We start from the raw sequence: 19,234 nt of genomic DNA on the forward strand, positions 1-19,234 counted from the left end.
CCGAGTTGTATCTGTCTCAGATGGCCCATGGAACTAAGGTAGTGGGACAATCCTAGCCGTCCTTTCTATCACTTTGCTCCGTGAAATGCAACCTTTACTTTTTTGCTTTACACCATCCACTTGAACTCAAAAAAATCTAATTATAAGAAAAGAAAATTCTGAAGAAAAATTTCATCATGAGAAATCTATAGTAGGGTCCACTAATTCTAGAGTAACGATCGTCCGTTTATTCTTCCAAGTGGACGGTGGAAGTGTGGTGTATCATATTTTGATAGAAAGGGTTATATCGTGAGGAATCTGGCGTAGGGTACATTCTCCTCTTTCTCATACGCTTCATTTTGGAGGATTTCGTCTCTTTCTTGCCTCTTTTTCGATTCCTAGCGAATCGAGATGGAGAACGCAAACGGAGCAGAGGATTCTCCCACCAAAGAATTTGAGGAAAACCCACTTGAAAAGACGCAAGAAACTCTCGAGGAAATGCTTTCCAGACACAGGTAGTTCGCCTTTCCTAATTTGGTAATTTGGTATTATTTTTTTCTGTTTTGGCCTGATTAATCTGTCCTGCATCTGGGCTTTCTTCTTCTTTTGAAATGATTGTGTTGGGACTTCGTTTTTGTAGCTGAATTAGATCGAAAAATATTTGATTTTTTGCATGTATGATGGGTTCTTTGTTCTTTCTTAGTTGCGATTCGAGTGTTTTCATAGTAAGATTGGTGGGGTTTGTTACTAATGCAAGAGAACCTAAAATAAGTGGTTATTTTGTCACTTGGGTCAGTGACGATCAGATGATAGAAATAGACAGTGAATGGAAATTCGGGTGCGTTCTTAATATTAGAGTGCTTGAATTTTGCAAAGACGGATTTTGTAAAGCTGGTGTTCACATTGTTCTAGCAACTAAAATGGTACATTGCACTGTCTACGTGGATTTTGAAGTCCCTTTCAGTTTGGATTCGTTTGAATAGCTTCTCGTCGGAAATGGAAATTCCTTTAGCAGACTGTTGTGCTCGAATAAATTCACCTCTCTGCCGTATACTATTAACCATCCTTTGGGAATGAAAGCGTGCACCGATAGAATAAGGTTAGGTTCTAAAATCTTTTTAGAGGAATTGTCAGTCAGGATGGGAAAGATAGATTGCTACATGAGCTTTGGTAAGCCTACAAGCGTGTACAAGTCAGCTAATGCAGATGCCACCGCATATGCCAGCATGGCAGGAAGGTAAAATATCCAAGCCATCCATCGGGTGGACCCGACTGTCTAGATGTTACCACCGAAAGGTAAAGGTGGTCTGTGAGCCATGATAATAGAAATTAGTTGACGGGTTGGAAAATTTGGCTGATTTTTCACAACCGTTGATTTTTTCAGTTAGTTGTGGCCCACTGACTAGTGGACTGACATTTTTTGGGACAGGGAATCTACATGGTGCTAACCTTCTGATAGATGACTTCGATATTGCACCTATCTGCCGCTGGCATATGTTGTGGTGTATGCATTAGCTGACCTGTACACGCACGTGGACTTAGCAAAACTCTGCTGAGATATACAAACTTGTTAATGCACCCTAGAGTAAGAACCAAGAAGATTTGTGTGGCTGAGTCCATTTCATGGTGGCGTGATATTGAGAAAATTTAAGTTTAAAGAAGGTAAAAATTGACTTGGACTTGATGAAGGGTGACTCTAAGACAACTTCGAATCTCAATCAAGTGCTTTATTGTGTTTTTCAAGTTTAAGTGTGAGCACTATATCATGATTTTTCACAATGTTTCATTTTCACTCATCCGGATTGTTTTTATATTCATTTTTGGATATCCCTATGAGTGTTTGATATCTAGAAACATATCCCATAGGCAAAGGGGTTCTTAGAGAAGAAAGTTGACATTCTCAATGCAAAAGATATATGGAAGAGGAATTTTGTACTAAGATAGAGATTCACTCTTTCTTGTTTGGAAAGTAACTAAAATTTTCTTAAAAACAAACAAAAGAGGATACACAAAAGGGTCGGTTAAGGAACAAAGGATGAGAGATCATCCATTCCGTAGATCATAGACTTCTCTCCCCAACTGTCATTAAAAGTGCTGGAAGGCAATTAGCAAATGCTTTATTAGACCAGCCTAACCGATCACCTTCACTTGCCTATCGTCATCTCCTTTGGCAGGCTCAATTTACGACAAAAGGTTCTATTATTACGCTCATATCATATCAACCAAATTCCAACAAGTAAAGCTATATCCACAAATCCTTTCCTTTTGGACCACTTTAGCCCTCATGCCACAGCCAATAGAAATACTTTAGCCCACATGGCACACCTGATAGAAATCCTAAATCAAGCAACATCACCCATTCAACCTTGAAAAGTTTGAAAAACCTCCACCATAAAACTATGAGAACCTGTAGTGCATGAACAGGTGGTTCATGGACTCCGCATCCCGGAGACATAACGTACGCACGCGTTTATTATAATCAGCTGTTTACTCCTTAAGTGGTCTACCGAGCATTTTGTCCTTCCCAAGTTGCCACCAGAAGGCCAATTCCCTAGATATGACCGAATTAAAGCTGTCAGACCCAGCTCCTTAACCACAGAATCTCCCGAGGTAAAAGACTAAAATGATCTCACGAGAACGCAGCCAACTTCTCAAGCTTCCAAACCTGCCCTCCGACTATAGACTCTTGCATTGCAATTGCTCCGTAAGACTTGCAAAATTCTTCAAGTTCTCAATCCCAAAGTCCTCTATGGCAATTTTGGGGCCTAATCACTAAATGGGCATAACATTGAGATTCATGATATCCCTTTCGTGGGCCTCCTTGTTCAAACGAGGATATGAAAGCAATAAATGCATATCACCCACAAGCCTCTCGAAAGCAAATATGAGAGCTCAGAGACAATAGGCAATCTCTCTTCTAAATAAACTTCAGCAGTGAACACGAGAGCCATCTAGGGACAAACGATGATCTCCCTTTTGAAGGGACTTTCTACCCTATAAAAAATTTTGTTATTTTATTTTTATGCAAAACCTCCATGCTCCATACTGGGAAGTATGCTTTATGTTCTACCAATCGCTAATGCATGCTCCATGTTTTCATGATATCACACTTTTCCATAAGTTTATCTCCTCCCCGAATCTCCTCAACCATTTGCCTAACAATGTTGTGTTCATGTTTTTTAACAATCTTATTCCTAGTCCAGCAAAGCCGTTCAATTTACAAACTTCTCTCCATTCTGCGAGATAGGTATTGTGTTTGTCTTCAACCTATCGCCTTAGAAACTCCATTTGGATCCCTTCCAACCTATTGATTACACTAGCTGGACAATGAAACATGGACATGAAGTAGTTTGTAAACTAGCATATTTGCTAAGGCTCCCTTGATCAATATAATCCAACCCAACAAGGTATAGATATAAGCATTTCCATCTTGAAAGTTTCTTCTCTACTGTTTCTACTATCGCATCCCAAAGATGTTGGTTGGCTTACAACACAAAGGGGAACACTCAAATAAGATCCTGGAAGCTTGTGTGGCTTACACCCAACATATTCTAGATCATTTTTCTCCTCTCCGCCCAATTTTACTCCCAACTCACTTTTCAAAATGTTGATCTTTTGCCTTAGAGCCACCTTAAAGAACCATAAAACCTTCTGCAATCTGTCAACTTGGACGTCATTGGCGCATGATTCTAAATATCAGTATTGGGGGCATATCAGCCCGGCCAAGAGTCATTTCAATACAAGCTTATAGTATCCATTTTGGTAAAAAAGAAATTTTCAGCCAAAGAATTAATGAAAAAAATCAGGAAAAAGAAGAAGAAGAAGAAGAAGAAGAAGAAGAAGCAGCAGAAGGTGAGAAATTCAAGAATCTATCAATTTTTTAAAATTTATTTCGGATATGTATATAATGGTGTACCAGACCATTTTTCAATAAGAATGTTGTCTGTCAGCTTGACAATTTGAAAGTCAATCAAATGGGCTCTAATTGAACACCAATCAACGAATCAATCATGGTTTGGTGGGTTAGGGTCCATCACATTGAAATACAACTAGAAGATGGGGAAAAAAGTGATGTTTTACCCTTTTCCAATTTTTCCCATGACAGTCCATTTTACTTCAATTTGTGGAATCCCACTCAGATCTTCTGCTTCGATCCAAAATGGGCTTAGCTCTAGTCTAAAATGACTTTTTAAGCTTCCCATTGTTGAAATTAATTATTTTTTATTTTTGTTTTAAAGAAAAGAAAAGAAGAAGAAAAAGAAGAAGAAAGAAAGAAAGATATATATATATATATATATAAAATCAATTTTGGGCCTTTGTGGGTCGTATCGGTGCATTTTTGTCCTGGTACGATTGATATCTTTTGGGCCATTCTTCCAGGGACAGGCTGATTCAAACATGCATTACATATCTTATCCAACTTGATATGGATGCAATATGATATTCAAATCCATGGGTCAGCATCACAGAAGAGAATCACATAATCAACAAACTGAAGGTGTAAGATTTGCAACATTTGTGTTTTCCATTGAAAAGAAGCGGTGTTGAGAGTGAAAGGGACCAATGTAGTGGTCCTAGCAGGTTGAGTCGCCATGAAATTTGGGAAGATCAAGCCTCCTCCCTAGCACAATCTAGCATTCTGCTAAGGCCATTTGTGGCTACTACAAAGAGGAAAGTGGAGAAGGGATCCCCCTGACGCATGCTTGTTGATCGCTTTAAGAATCCTTGAGGAGGACACTTAATCAAGACAAATAACTGAGTCAAACTCATACATCTTTACATCCAATTTCTCCATCTCACCCAAAACTCCAACCTCCCAAGCTTATAGTTCACAAAATTCCAATTAAGGTAGTCGTGGCCTTTTCCATGTGGAGTTTACATATCACTCCCAATCTTCCTTCCCCATACCTTGAGTCAATACATTCATCTGCCATTACAGCCCCATCTAAGATCTGACGACCAATCACAAATGCACTTTTCACCTTAGAGACCGACCCCCCCCCCCCCCAACATCATCTGAAGTTTAAAGGCTAAAACTGTCACCAGTATTTTGTGCAGGCTTCCAATTAAGCATATGGGTCACAGTCCTTTAGATGTCAACTCCTTTCTGGGGCACCAACATGATGAATGACACACAAATGTGATTCAGAAGTTCTATCCTTATGTAAAATCTAATATGAATGCAAGGCTTGTCAACAAATCCCCTTTTACCTCCTCAGAAAAGACCTGAAACTGCAATTGGAAAACCATCAGATCCCTACCTCTTCCACCTTGATGGGTCTTCCAGCCACTCTGCCTCCTTGATCAAAAGCCAAGTTGGATGGCTCCCCTGAAAGGATATCCAAGTATATAGTCTTACAATAAACTCACACATTGCGGATTTCTCCTCTATTCTTTCTCCATTCACTAATAAGTTGTGGATCCAATTACTCTCTCCTTGCATTTGCAATTCTGAGGCAGAACTAGTTATTTTTATCTCCTTCTTTTAGCCATACCACCTTGGATATTTGCCTCCACTTGAATTCTCCCTCATTTGCTTTCTCTTAAAATTTGAGCTTGAACTATTGCTGTGAAGACCTTTCCGCATTGGATATGGAGCATATCTCCTCCTATATATGGCTTGAATTGCATCCAATACTCATAGCCTAAGCCTCCTTAAAGAATCAAAGTGGTCTTTTCTCCATTGTTTAACCTCCCCTTTCAGCATTTGCTTCATCATCACTTTGCGGCCTGCCCAACACTCTAAGCTTTAGGAACTCCACTCATCAACCTTGGATATGAAGTCAAGTTCTCCTGGCCACATCAATTCATACAGAGCTGAATTGGTCCTCAGGGCTCCTTGCTGAACTCTAGACTGATTAGACAATTATCAGAAACTGGCTGAGTGGAGTGATTTGAATTATGAGTCATGTGATTTTGCTGCTCTCTTTGGCATTGATGCTAAGCGTTTGAAGTGGGCAGCTAATGGTCAATTTTCTTCCAAATCCTTCTTCTCCAAGTTATTTGAATCCAGGTATTGTAATTACCCGTGTGCTAAAACTTCCTCCCATGGTTCAAGCTTTTGTATGGACTGCCACTGCCAACAAAATCTTAACTATTGACAACCGTAAGAAGAGGAATGTGGCCTTTGTCATTAGGAATGTTATGTGCAGGCAAGATGAGGAATCAGTGGACCACTTCTTCGGCATTGTTAGTCTGCCAGAGCCATTTGAGTGCACTTTTTTGAGCTATTCAGAGTCATTTGGGTGATAGAGAGGTCCCTATATGATGATCATACAGGCTGGCCTGCTGGTCTTTTCTCAGAGTATGGCAGGCATGTTTGGTCGATGTTCCTCTATTCAATCCTTTGGAGCATTTGGAGGGATAAGAATGCTAGAATATTTGATCACAAGTTCTCTCCTGATTCCCTTGAAGTCTCCACTGTTTTGCTAGTTTTGGGTGGGTCGTAGTGCTCCCTGAACTTTCAGGGACCTCTTTCAACTCCTTGAGAAGGGACTGGGAAGTAATTGTATTTGGGTAATATGGCTGGGAGGTGCAACCGTGGTCCTCTTTTTGATCTTGGATTGGCTGTTTTTTTAGCTTCTGTATTGGTGCTGTGAAGTGACAACAGGGTCACCTTCCACTGCTTGCTTTTTTTTTTTTTTTTTTGCTGTGTTATTTGCTTTTCTTTTTAATGAAATCTTCAACCACGAGAGCCGCGGGGGGCTTAAAATTTTAGCTTGGTTTAGTTTCCTTTACACACACGCGCACGCGCGCGTGCATGGATGCCAACACATCAATGGTTACAAGGGTGTTTCTTTTGACTCAATTATTGGACATTAATATTTGCATGGGTATGAGTTGAATGACAAGTTTTGTTTTAGTATTACATCAAACATACATTGGACTGGGATCAGCCATGTTTCCAACACCAGGGAGAAATCCTAGCTTTTGGGGGATCCAAAATATTGTTTGCCAATGGTTGTTCTTTGTCAACTTTTGTCTACCTGTGGTAGCGGTGGAGGTTTATATGCCTTAGGACCATTTCTTTCTTAGCCATTCCGGCCTTTGGTGTGAGAGGAACTTGAAGATTTCAAGAGGTCTTTCTCTAACAGCTGACAAAGCTTCTTTTGTCAGCTGCACCAGATGGGAGGTGAGCGTGAGGGATCTCCTCTTGCTCAAGATTGTTTTCTGATATTGTTATCATGATGGATTAGAGGAAAATTACGGCTGTCAACGGGCCAGGCCTGGATTTTGAACCGACTGACCAGGCATATTCAAAATTTTGATTTTGCTTGATCCGAGCCACGCCCATTGACAGCCTTAAAGAAACTGTGTGGAGTCCGTTTGCCCCAATTTTATTCCTCCACTGGACGGATAGGTTAAGCTGATTCAGATGGTTCCATCAGGTGTACTGGTCTCAGCTGGTTATGACAGATTTTTTGTGGCTCAAGTGCAACGGTTCTACTTATATGTGGGTCCATATGGATTCTATGGTGGTAGAGATAAAAAACCATGACAATGGTCTAGAGTGCCCTGTCTTGTGGGTAGTTGGGTGGATTTTTGAGGGTGAATCCCTCAGCATTGTGCATTGGTCTGGCAAGGGATCCAATTTCCAATGGTGGACAAATTGTTTGTTGACAGGGATTCTTGACCTCAGTTATGTACAAGAAAGCCATGTGTGGCATATCTCCCAGCGCTTGCTTGTCAATTTTCTGACGTCACTCAATAGTCTATTCTACTAGTGAGTTGCTCCAAATGGCTTGTTGCGAAGCAGAGATTCCTCATCTTCATATTTGGTATTCAGCGCTTCCTTAGGGAGAGGAACTGTTTACTTGCTGCTCAATGCTCATTATGTAATAAAATTAAGACTTCAAAAAGAAAATAGCTGTTTGCTAGGAGGTGGTGTTTTAAAGTACACATATAAGGGGTGGTATATCTACATGTGGTTTACTGACATGTGGGCATATACCCAAGGGCAACAAGGATCAGGTAGCACAGATCTCTAAATCAGTAGAAAAAGATTTGATGAGGATAATGTGAAGAAGAGATGAGAATATTGAGAGAGAAGGAGGAGGAGAGTTTGGGAGAGATGATATGTTAGGCTTGCATGCCCTAACACATAATATTTTATTATGAAAAAGCATATAGTACACTGCAGGGGAATAGGGAAGTGTGCACATGCACTTACACTAAAAGGACACACAATAAATACAATACACTAGCATTCTCTATACTCCCCCTCAAGTTGGAGCATAGATGTTGATCATGCCCAACTTGTCACGAACACGATGAAGAGCATCTCGATTCAAGGATTTTGTAAGAACATCAGCAAGTTGATCCCCAGATCGAACAAAAGGAGTGACAATTTCCTTAGAAGCGACTTTCTCCCGAATAAAGTGACAATCAACCTCAATATGCTTGGTTCGCTCGTGGAAAACTGGGTTACGAGCAATATGGTTGGCCGCTTGATTGTCACAGTGAAGAGGAATAGGACCCAAAGGAGGATAGCCAAATTCTTCAAGAAGATTGCAAAGCCACACAAGTTCACATGTCGCATGAGCCATAGCACGATATTCAGCTTCAGCCGAGGACCGGGCAACAACTGGCTGCTTTTTGCTCTTCCAGGTTATAAGATTGCCACCTAGGAAGGTACAGAAGCCGGATGTAGAGCGGCGATCAAAAGTACTACCTGCACAATCAGCATCGGAATAGCTAGAAAGATGAAGATGACCATGCAACTGAAAGTAGAAGCCAAGACCCGGGGCTGATTTTAAATACCGAAGTATGTGGTAAATAGCCGTGAGATGAGAAGTACAGGGAGCTTGCATGAATTGGCTAACAACCCCCACTGCAAATGAGAGATCTGGGTGAGTAATAGTCAGGTAAATAAGCCGGCCTACAAGTCGTCGATACATCTCAGGATCAGTAAGGAGAGGACCATCATCTGGTCGAAGCTTCTGTGAAGTATCCATGGGAGTGGTAGCAGGCTTGCACCCTAACATGCCGGTCTCCATGAGAAGATCGAGCGCATATTTTCGTTGTGACAAGACCAATTAGGATGATGAGCGAGCAACTTCAGTTCCGAGGAAGTAGCGAAGAGGACCAAGATCCTTGATTTCAAACTTGGTCTTAAAAAAATCTTTGACCTCCCTCATTCCAGCAGAATCACTACCGGACAAAACAATATCATCCACATAGACAATGAGAACCATGATGCCCGTCGATCGACGACATATAAAGAGAGAATGATCAGCATGACTACGAACAAAGCCAAACTCCAAGAGAGCCTGACTAAATTTTTCGAACCATGCAAGTGGAGATTGTTTGAGTCCATAAAGAGCCTTCTTCAACCGACATACAAGTGCAGGGTTGTGAGAAGCAACAAAGTCAGGAGGTTGATGCATGTAAACTTCCTCTGTAAGATCCCCATGGAGAAATGCATTCTTAACATCAAGCTGAAACAAGGGCCATGATAAATTAACGGCCAAGGAGAGCACAACACGAATTGAATTAAGCTTAGCCAATGGAGAAAATGTCTCGAAGTAATCCACACCATGAGTCTGGGTGTAACCTTTAGCAACAAGACGGGCTTTATAGCGATCAATTGAGCCATCTGGAAGAAACTTGATTGTATAAACCCATCGACAGCCAACAGGCTTATGGCCTACAGGAAGTGGCACAAGATCCCAGGTATGATTCTTCTCAAGAGCAGACATTTCTTCCATCATCGCCTTTGTCCAATCAGGACTCTGAAGAGCATGTGAGAGAGATCTAGGAATAGTCTGTGATGAAAGGGAAGCTGCAAACGACTGAAAAGACGGTGAAAGATGATCATATGAAACGAAATTACTAATGGGGTATTGAGTACAAGATCGTGACCCTTTGCGCAAGGCAATGGGAAGATCTAAACTCGAGTGAGGAAAGTCACCTGAACCAACATCCAAAGTAAGCGGAAGGGTAGATGATTGAGCTTGTGAAGATTTATCTTGACGCTGATACACCCGCAGAGGCTTAGGCTCACCCATATCACCAACAGGATGCTGAATAGAGGGGAGAAGAGTTTTCCCATGATCACTAGTGGAAAGAGGATAAGAGTTATACTCCCCCTGACGCGCAAGAGGATCACAGAGGGATCGGCCTGGAGCGGAGAAAAAAGAAAGATCCTCAAAGAAGGTGACATCGGCAGAGACATTTCTTGCGAGAGAATGGGTCAAAGCATTTATAACCTTTCTGACTCCGAGTATACCTTATAAAGACACATTTAATCGCCCTGGGACTAAGTTTATCATTACTCCTATGCAAAATTTGAACAAAGCATGTACAACCAAAAACTTTAGGTGGTAGAGGAAATGGATTATCATGAGGATACAAAATAGTAAATGAAGATTTATAAGACAAAATACGTGAGGGTATACGATTAATAAGAAAAGTAGCAGTTAAAAGAGCATCACCCCAAAAATGTTTGGGTAGATGCATACCAAGTAGAAGGGTGTGAGCAATTTCAAGAAGATGACGATTCTTTCGTTTAGCAATACCATTTTGTTGAGGAGTGCGAGCACATGATGTCCTAGATAAAATACCACGTTCCTGCAAGAAGGACAGGAAGGCAGTAGACATGTATTCTCCCCCATTATCAGAATGAAGGGATTTGATGGAACAATGAAATTGAGTGCACACTTCATGATAAAACACTTTAAACGTATCAAACACTTGACTTTTAGATTTCAAAAGATAAATCCAAGTCATGCCGGAATAATCATCAATAAAGGTAACAAAATATCTAAATCCAAAGGTCGAGGTAACCGGAGCTGGTCCCCAAACATCCGAGTGAACCAGAAGAAAAGGTTGAGATTTCCTCCCAGAAGAGCTAGGAGGAAACGTAGCACGATGATGTTTAGACAATTCACAAATATCACAGCATAATGGTTTAGTGACAGGTAAGGAGGAAAACAAAAGTCTCAATCTAGCAATGGATGGGTGGCCTAAGCGGCAATGCCACCGAGTCATGAACTCTTGATCTAGAGAAAGGGTACTAGAAGCGGCAACAGGTGTATCATCGAGAAGATAAACGCTTCCTCGCTCATGCCCCCCACCAATCACTCTCTTCGTCTGTAGGTCCTGAAACAAACAATAAGAAGGAAAGAAGGTGATGGAACAATTGAGTGATTTAGTAAGAGAGCTAACAGACAATAAGTTTAATGGAAAACGAGGCACATGCAATACGGAGGACAGAGACAAGGAAGAAGAGAGAGAGATGGAACCAATCCCAGAGATGAGAGATTGGGTTCCATCTGCGACTGTGACATACTGAGTGGGAGAAGAAGAAGAATAAGAAGAAAAGAATTGCAACTTACCAGTCATATGGGAGGAAGCTCCTGAGTCAATGACCCAGGAGGTAAGAGAGGATGAGGCAAGAAGGGCGGTACCTGACTGGGCCGAAGCTGCGTGAGAAGGCTCAGGAATATCCCGAATGTGAAGCCGCATAAGGGCATCATATGCCGCCCGAGAAATAATAAGAGACTCCCCTGAAGTAGACTGCTCAACTGTCGGGGTGGAAGACTGGGTCTCAGAAGCAACAGTGGAAGTAACAGAAGCAGCGGCATAAGTAGGATGACCATGTAGCTGCCAACAATAATCAATAGTGTGATTAGTTCCACCGCAATGTGAACAAATGCGGGAACCATCACGTCCTCATCCACGTCCACCACGACCACGAAGACTACGGCCGCCGCGACTGCGATCTAGATCGCGGCCTCTACCACGACCACCAAAACCAGAAATGCGTCCTAAGCTCAAGGACGGTACCCGAAGACCAAGGGAGGACTGATCGCCAACAAGATGTACCGAACGCTCAGGTGGCACAAATGAATGAGAAGGAAGAGTAGAGATCATAGCACGCTGACACATGGCATAGACTGTCGTCAATGGGGGAAGAGGATCCTGCATAACAACCTAATCGCGAACGTGAAGATAATCAGAACTCAACCCAGCGAGGAACTGCATGATACGAGTATCATCCCGTTGCTTATGAGCATGTTCATGATCCTCTTTACATTTGGAAGGAAGAGGCTGATACATATCCAACTCATCCCACATACCCCGAAGCATCGAATAGTAGTCTTTTAAGGATCTGGAGTTTTGTTGAAACCGACCAATTTCTTGAATAAGCTGGAATACTCGTGAAAAATTCTGAGATTCCGAGAACATATCATGAAGCGTATCCCAAATGCCTTTAGCCGAGGATAAAAATATCACTGAGTGGCTAATCGAGGAATCCATGCTATTCAACAACCATGCAATAACTTAATAATTCTCCTTTGTCCAAGACTTGTAGGTAACATCTGTAGAGCTTGGGGAATCATCCAAAATATACGACAACTTGTCACGGGCTCCTAAAAATACTTTTATAGATTGTGCCCATTGAAGATAGTTGTCACCATTCAACTTAATGGAGGTAATCTGCAAGGGGTTAGATTCAAGAGACCCTATGCCAAGAGATGAGGGCCCTTTGTCAGCCATAATAGAGTCCAAGAGAAATAAACCTATGCCAAGAGACCCCTTATGCCAAGAAAGATTGATTCAAACAACTCTATCTCACTCAATCCTTCAACATAATAAGAGATAAACCTCAAACAAATATCAATCATCCAAAATACCATGAAACGCAGTCAAATAGGGCCTGACCGAGTGAAAAACGGCCCAGCCGCACGCCCATTTGAGGTTAAAAACCTCTCAAACATTGATCTTAAGTAAAAAAATCCACCATGGATAGTTTGAGAGGAAGATTTCGGTCTATCTTGAGCAAAGAAACCGAAGAAAAGCTTACCGATTTGAGGTAGATCGAAGAAAAACGGAATCTGGAACCGATTTTCGAATTTCTCTATTTCGCCCAAAATGCCATGAAATGAGGTCCAATAAATTCTGAAAAAATCATGACAAATCTTCTAAAATCAAGATCTATCAAACCCCTAAACTTTTAGTTCAAACAGAGCCCATGCGTCCGTACAACGCTGACGTCAGCCGTACGGCTGCTGACGTCAGCAAGGTGACGTGTCGCCTCTCAACCTGTTGGATGCGGAATGCCTTGAACTTGCTTTGATACCAAGTAGAAAAAGATTTGATGAGGATAATGTGAAGAAGAGATGAGAATATTGAGAGAGAAGGAGGAGGAGAGTTTGGGAGAGATGATATGTTAGGCTTGCATGCCCTAACACATAATATTTTATTATGAAAAAGCATATAGTACACTGCAGGGGAATAGGGAAGTGTGCACATGCACTTACACTAAAAGGACACACAATAAATACAATACACTAGCATTCTCTATAAAATCACCATTCTTTTTGTACAAGTCTGGCAAGGATTGGTTGCAACTCATGCACATCATCACATTGAAATGTTACCTTAATAACTGCACAAATTGCCTTTGTGGCCGAATTCGAAATAAATTCAAAGCAGCTGATAAATCTAGAGTTCAAAATGCTTGTAGATCGGGAGTTCAGCTCTAGTCTCAGACATAATTCCAAAACTCAGTGACTTGACTCAAAATTTGGCCAGGTCAACTTGACTCGATGAGATTTCAAGCCAGGTCTCTTGGAAAGTCACTGACAAGAGTGACTTGGTCAAATCAGCTTGTATACTCGGTTGACTCGATTTGACTTGACCGAGTTACTCACTGGGTTAGCTGGCATTTTGGTAAAATACCAAAAATGCGAAACTCAAAAATCAAACCTAGGACCTGTTTCCAAAGCGCATGACCTCTTACTAGCCCTCCAAGTTCTTGGGTTGTGGTAGAACTTCAGTCTTTTTATTTATTTTAGAATATCCAACAAGTTTAATGTTAACAACCAGACAATGATTTATATTTAATTACTGATATGTCGAGTCGAGGCGAGTAAAGACTTGGTCGAGTTTTCAAGTTGACCCGACTAGATTGGACATGGAATCAAGTCAAGTTTTTGAAGTATGGTCTCAGGGAAGGGGATCCTTTATTTTAGTATCCAACAGAGTATTGGCAGTTTTTCGGTGGATCTGACCGTGAGCCTTGGGAAGCAAGAGAGGGTTGTATGGAAGTTATCTTTGTTGGCAGGACTGTGGACTCTGGGTGGGGGGAAGAAATGGGAGATGTTTCAACAATTTGAGCACCTCTGAATCAAGTGATTTGTAGATAAGGTCTTGTTTGAAGGGCAGGATTTCTTGTATAGATGATTTAAAAGATTGTGATCTTTCTTTGAGTAGGATGTAAGCTCCTGCACCATCTCGGTGCTCATTTAATAAATCGTTGTCTCTTTTCAAAAAAAAAAAAAGTGTTGAGTTCATAAGTGAGATGAATTGTGAACAGAATCTAATCCAAGTGGGAATGACAAAATAATAATAATAGTAATAGTAATAATAATAATGTTTCCGGGCATTTATAATGAGGTGGTTGCCATCAAGTTGCAGTTACAGTCCTACCAAGTCCAACTTGAAAGGAACACAATTCCCATTGGTAGCCTTTGTCCTCCAATATGAATGGGCAAGGAAGGCAATCACAATTTGGTTCTTTCTATGTCAGTAGGCAGATAATTGCAGTTCGGTTTGGAAGTGCACTCAAATGCACCCTTGTGGAGATCTTTTGGATGCCCATACAGTGTTTCAGGTGTTTTAACTGTCCTTGCAGCCATACCTTGTTTAACATAGCGATGCAGGTGTTTAGGTCTACTCAAGTAGCAAGGGAATCTGCTGTACTATTTGTCCCTCAATGAATGAATTGCGCCAGCATCATGCAACAAGCAGGTAGTGAAACTGAAAAACTTGTTCTCAGTCAAGTAAGTCACCAATGTCACTCAACCACAACTGAGTCAAGTTTACGCAATTCAAAAGAATAACTCTACTTGGATTCATTCCCGTATTGAATAGTACTCGATTTTCAAAATTTTAAAGCTTGGTTGGTACTGTTCACCATCCCACTGTGGTAGGCTTGGGTATGCCTTTGCCTTTTTACTTTCTATTTTATTATGGGCTGAATTTATATTGTTCCATAACTAGGAGTATATGTCAAAACACATGAGACTGTTTGCAGGCACGAGATCAAGGAGCTTCAGAACAAAGAATTAGGTCTGAAAAAAGCAGCTGCTAAAGGCAGCAAGGCTGAGCAGAAGGCTAAGAAGAAGCAGGTGGAGGACGAGATCTCTCAACTTTCATCCGAACTCAAAGCAAAGCATGCAGAAGAGCTTGCTTCATTAGGCTACGATAGCAATGGGAAGGAGAGAAACAATCTTGACAATTTGGTAAAGGCCATAGCCGGTGTTTCCGTCACTGGTCATGGTGACCCTTCCAAACCCAGTAAGAGTATCAAGAGACGCGAGAAGAGAGCTCAACAAGAAGCAGCACGGGAGCAGAGAATACAAGAAGAACAAAACAACATTATCAGCGACCGTATGATCGAGAACCAGGAGTTGGAGAAAAAGCTCCAGCCCCTCAGTCTGACAGTCAATGAAATCAAGCCGGATGGCCACTGCCTCTACCGGGCCGTCGAGGATCAACTGTCACATCAATCAGGAACCATGTCTCCATACAGTTATCAAAAGCTCCGAGAAATGACTGCAGCTTATATGAGAGAACATGCATCCGATTTCCTTCCATTTTTCCTGTCAGAGAATAAGATAGAAGCAGATTCCGATGGTTCGCAATTGGAAATATTCGATAAGTACTGTAGTGAAGTGGAGTTGACAGCAGCTTGGGGAGGGCAACTTGAACTAGGTGCTCTAACGCATTGCTTGAGGAAACATATCGTGATATTCTCAGGGTCCTTCCCTGATGTGGAGATGGGGAAGGAGTACAAGTCCGAAAGCGGAAGCAGTTCCTCTAACCCGAGCATCATGTTATCTTATCACCGGTATGCATTTGGGCTCGGAGAGCACTATAATTCAGTTGTTCCAGTGCAATAAGGTTGGTAACACGATATCTCCTATGAGAGATTTTTTTGTGTGCTATTTCTATCTATTCATCTTTGATAGATGTAAACCCGTATCAACTTTTAAGTTAAAAAACCACAAATGCAAATGCTACACTTTTGCTTTTATTCATCTGTTCATTAATATATGTGTAACATTTTGTCTATTACATTGACATTCATGCAAATCTTGCATGTTGGCATGCTAAGACAGAATATTAGAATTTGTGCTATGCACAACCATGAATGAAGAGGTTGAAGCTCCCAAAAGAAGATAAGAAACCAGGCTGGCTGGGAAGCTGTCTCTATAAAATAATATACAAATGTTTGAATGTCCTTATATCTAACAAAAACACAGGAAATTAACTCCTTTTCTCGTACAGTAGTTAAGTGAGGTTTGAACCCCCGATCTAAGCATTGCACACTTGTGTGTCATCTATTTGAGGAAAATTGGTTTTCTAACAACATATTGAATCTGAAAAACAGCATTTAAAAAAAAAAAAAAACATTGGCAGCGTTTGCACGTGTGTGTATATATGCACTATAGAACCATGGTGATTTTCAGGTAGTCAGCCATTTCTCTCCACTTTGGAGACCTTGAGTCGTTGCATTCTTCCCACATTTTCCATTCCCTAGATCTTTTTTTTTTTTACTGCCCATGTGTGCTTTTGATGCAAGAGAATTCCCATGGCATCACCAACTTCATTGAAGTTGGAGCATTGTTCTTTTCCACCAACACCAATTACCAGTAATCTTGGCAAGAACAAGACCCATCTTTGAATGAATGAAATCGACTCCTATCCCTTACGACAATCTCCCGTCGGTAGACCTTCGATATCAGCTTCATCACCAGATGGCAGTCCACACACACTCTTAGATTCTTCACTATCCTTATAACACTTCCCTCACATAATCTTGCCATCCCAAAAGCAACTGCCAGCTTCTCACTGTGCCTAGACACGGCATCTCCTTTCTCTTCCTCCTCTATATCATGCAAAACACTCCCAATTTCTGGAATGTAGCCTTCAACCTTAAGTCTCAATATGATCTCACCAAGCTTCTCTAGAGCTTCCTTGGTGGCGCTGTTCCCTCCATCCCCAACCACAAATCTGTAGAATTCCTTGTCAACCTCAATCATGCTCCAGCCAGGAGTCTTCTTTATCTTCCGATCAGTCATCAACCTCCTCACAGAAGCCACATCTTTCCACTTACCGGCAACTGCATAGATGTTGGACAACAGGACATGGTCCCCGGAATTGTCGGGATCAAGGCTGGAGAGCTTTTTCTTCACATGCTCTGCCAACCTGACATTGCCATGGATGCTACATGCTCCTAGAAGTGTTCGCCAGATGACTGCATTGGGCTCGATGGGCATTCTTTTTACAAACTCGTAGGCCTTGTCAAGCAGACCAGCCCGCCCATAGATATCAACCATACACCCATAATGCTCCACCGATGGCTTGATTCCGTAGATCTCTTCCATTTTATGGAAATGCAGGGACCCTTGTTCTACCAAACCCGCATGGCTGCAAGCATATAGGATCGAAATGAAGGTGACCCCATCTGGCCTTGTTCCAGACTCCTCCATCTTTTGGAAAAGGTCTATAGCTTCCTCGCCGTGTCCATACATCGCAAGCCCTGCAATCATTGAAGTCCAAGAAACGATGGTCTTCTTTTCCATCATCCAATTGAAAACGAGGCGTGCCATGCCGATGTTTCCACATTTGGCATACGTATCCAAGAGTGCATTACTGACCGAAACGATACCACAGAATCCAGCTTTCTCTATATATCCATGTAAGATTTTACCGAAATCAAATGCCCCGGCCTGCGCACATGCAGAAAGGACTCCCGTCAAGCTCACCTCATTGGGTCTTGTCCCCAGTCTCTGCATCTCTCGGAAAAAGCCAAAAGCATCATCAAAACAACCATTGTGGGCGAATCCAACGATCATGGTACTCCATGAGACGGGGTCCGTTTGGGGCATCTCGCAGAACGTCCTCCTCGCACTCTCCATCTCTCCGGCTTTCATGTACCCAGCAAGCATTAGATTCCACGATGTCAGGTTCCGCCAAGGCATCCGATTAAACAATGACTCCGCACACATCACGTCATCGCATCTGAAACAGGCCGTGACAATCGCATTCCAAGCAACTACATTCGGTTGGGGTGTTTCTTCGAATGCTTTCTGTGCGGAATCAATCTGCCTACATTCAGCATACATGCTCACTAACGTCGTCTGGACAAAGAGATGGGTGTTGAAGCCGTGGTTGATAGCTTGGCAGTGAAGTTGGATTCCGGTGTTCAAGGACTTGAAATTAGCGGCGGCCTTGAGGATGAAAGCGAAAGAGAAGCTATCGGGTGTAACAGAACAACGGCGCATTTGAGTGTATGTAAGGAAGGACTGTTGTGGGGATTCAGAATCGGAGAGACCGCGTATGAGGGTGTTGTACATGAAGGCATCAGGGCCGGGGATGTGGACAAAGATCCGGCGGGCATAGTCAATGGCATCGGCGACAGTTGCCGTGGAGAGGAGGAGGAGCTGCCCTGCGATGAACGGATCACTGTCGAGACTGGTTTTCAATGCGTATGCATGGATCTGTTTGAGGGAGCTGATGGTTTTGCAGGCTTTCAAGGAGGAGAGGCAGAGCTGGAGACTGCTACTGCTCATCTTTTTTTGAATCGAAGTAGTCGTTGGAGGGTATTTTGGTACGAGTTCGTTTTGCCTAGGCGCCGCTTGGGATCAACAGCCATGTGTCACCTCAGTGGGGCCTACATGTACAATGGTCTGATGATCAGAACCGCCCGTGTTCTGAGAGCTGCCTTAGATGGGCCGTGCTAAGAAACTTGTGGTTGAAGGATGATCCTGGCTATTGAAATTTGCGGCGGAATGTGGACTGATTTTCAATGGACTGTATTCAATCCTACAACGCAATGGTCCTTTCAGCATGATTATTGAAATGGAGGTCTCTAAAAGTGGCACTCATTTGATGGATGGCTCTGATCATTGGACCATATCTTCATGTGCCACCCATTCACATAGACTCTGCTTCGGTAGTAACCCCTCTAGTACGGTGATCTCCATCCATTTTTCCAGATCATTGTAGGGCATGAGCCCAAAAATGAGACAGATCCAAATCTCACGTGGACCACACCACTGGTCCACCACATGAAAACGGTGGTGATTGAACACCAACCATTGAAAACTTCCTAAGACTCACTGTAACGTTTATTTGCCATCCAACCTGTTGACTAGGTCACACAGACTCGGACAAATAGCAAACATAAATATCAGCTTGATCCAAAACTTAAAGTTGCCTCCGAGACATTTTCAACGGT

At 42.2% G+C, this 19,234-nt stretch overlaps 2 protein-coding genes across 2 annotated transcripts; one reads left to right on the forward strand and one right to left on the reverse strand.

Annotated features, from left to right (window-relative positions):
* Positions 1-303: 303 nt before the first annotated feature.
* LOC131231460 (OVARIAN TUMOR DOMAIN-containing deubiquitinating enzyme 5) lies at positions 304-16,024 on the forward strand. The gene is made up of 2 exons (XM_058227655.1): positions 304-494; positions 15,023-16,024. Exons 1-2 carry the CDS (start codon positions 391-393, stop codon positions 15,888-15,890), a joined length of 972 nt encoding a protein of 323 aa, XP_058083638.1. The 5' UTR covers positions 304-390; the 3' UTR covers positions 15,891-16,024.
* Positions 16,025-16,183: 159 nt separating this feature from the next.
* LOC131231451 (pentatricopeptide repeat-containing protein At1g74630) lies at positions 16,184-18,590 on the reverse strand. Its single transcript, XM_058227645.1, has one exon. It carries the CDS (start codon positions 18,564-18,566, stop codon positions 16,638-16,640), a length of 1,929 nt encoding a protein of 642 aa, XP_058083628.1. The 5' UTR covers positions 18,567-18,590; the 3' UTR covers positions 16,184-16,637.
* Between the last annotated feature and the right edge of the window lie 644 nt (positions 18,591-19,234).

Source organism: Magnolia sinica, chromosome 2 (genome assembly GCF_029962835.1).
Source record: "Magnolia sinica isolate HGM2019 chromosome 2, MsV1, whole genome shotgun sequence".
NCBI lineage: Eukaryota > Viridiplantae > Streptophyta > Magnoliopsida > Magnoliales > Magnoliaceae > Magnolia > Magnolia sinica.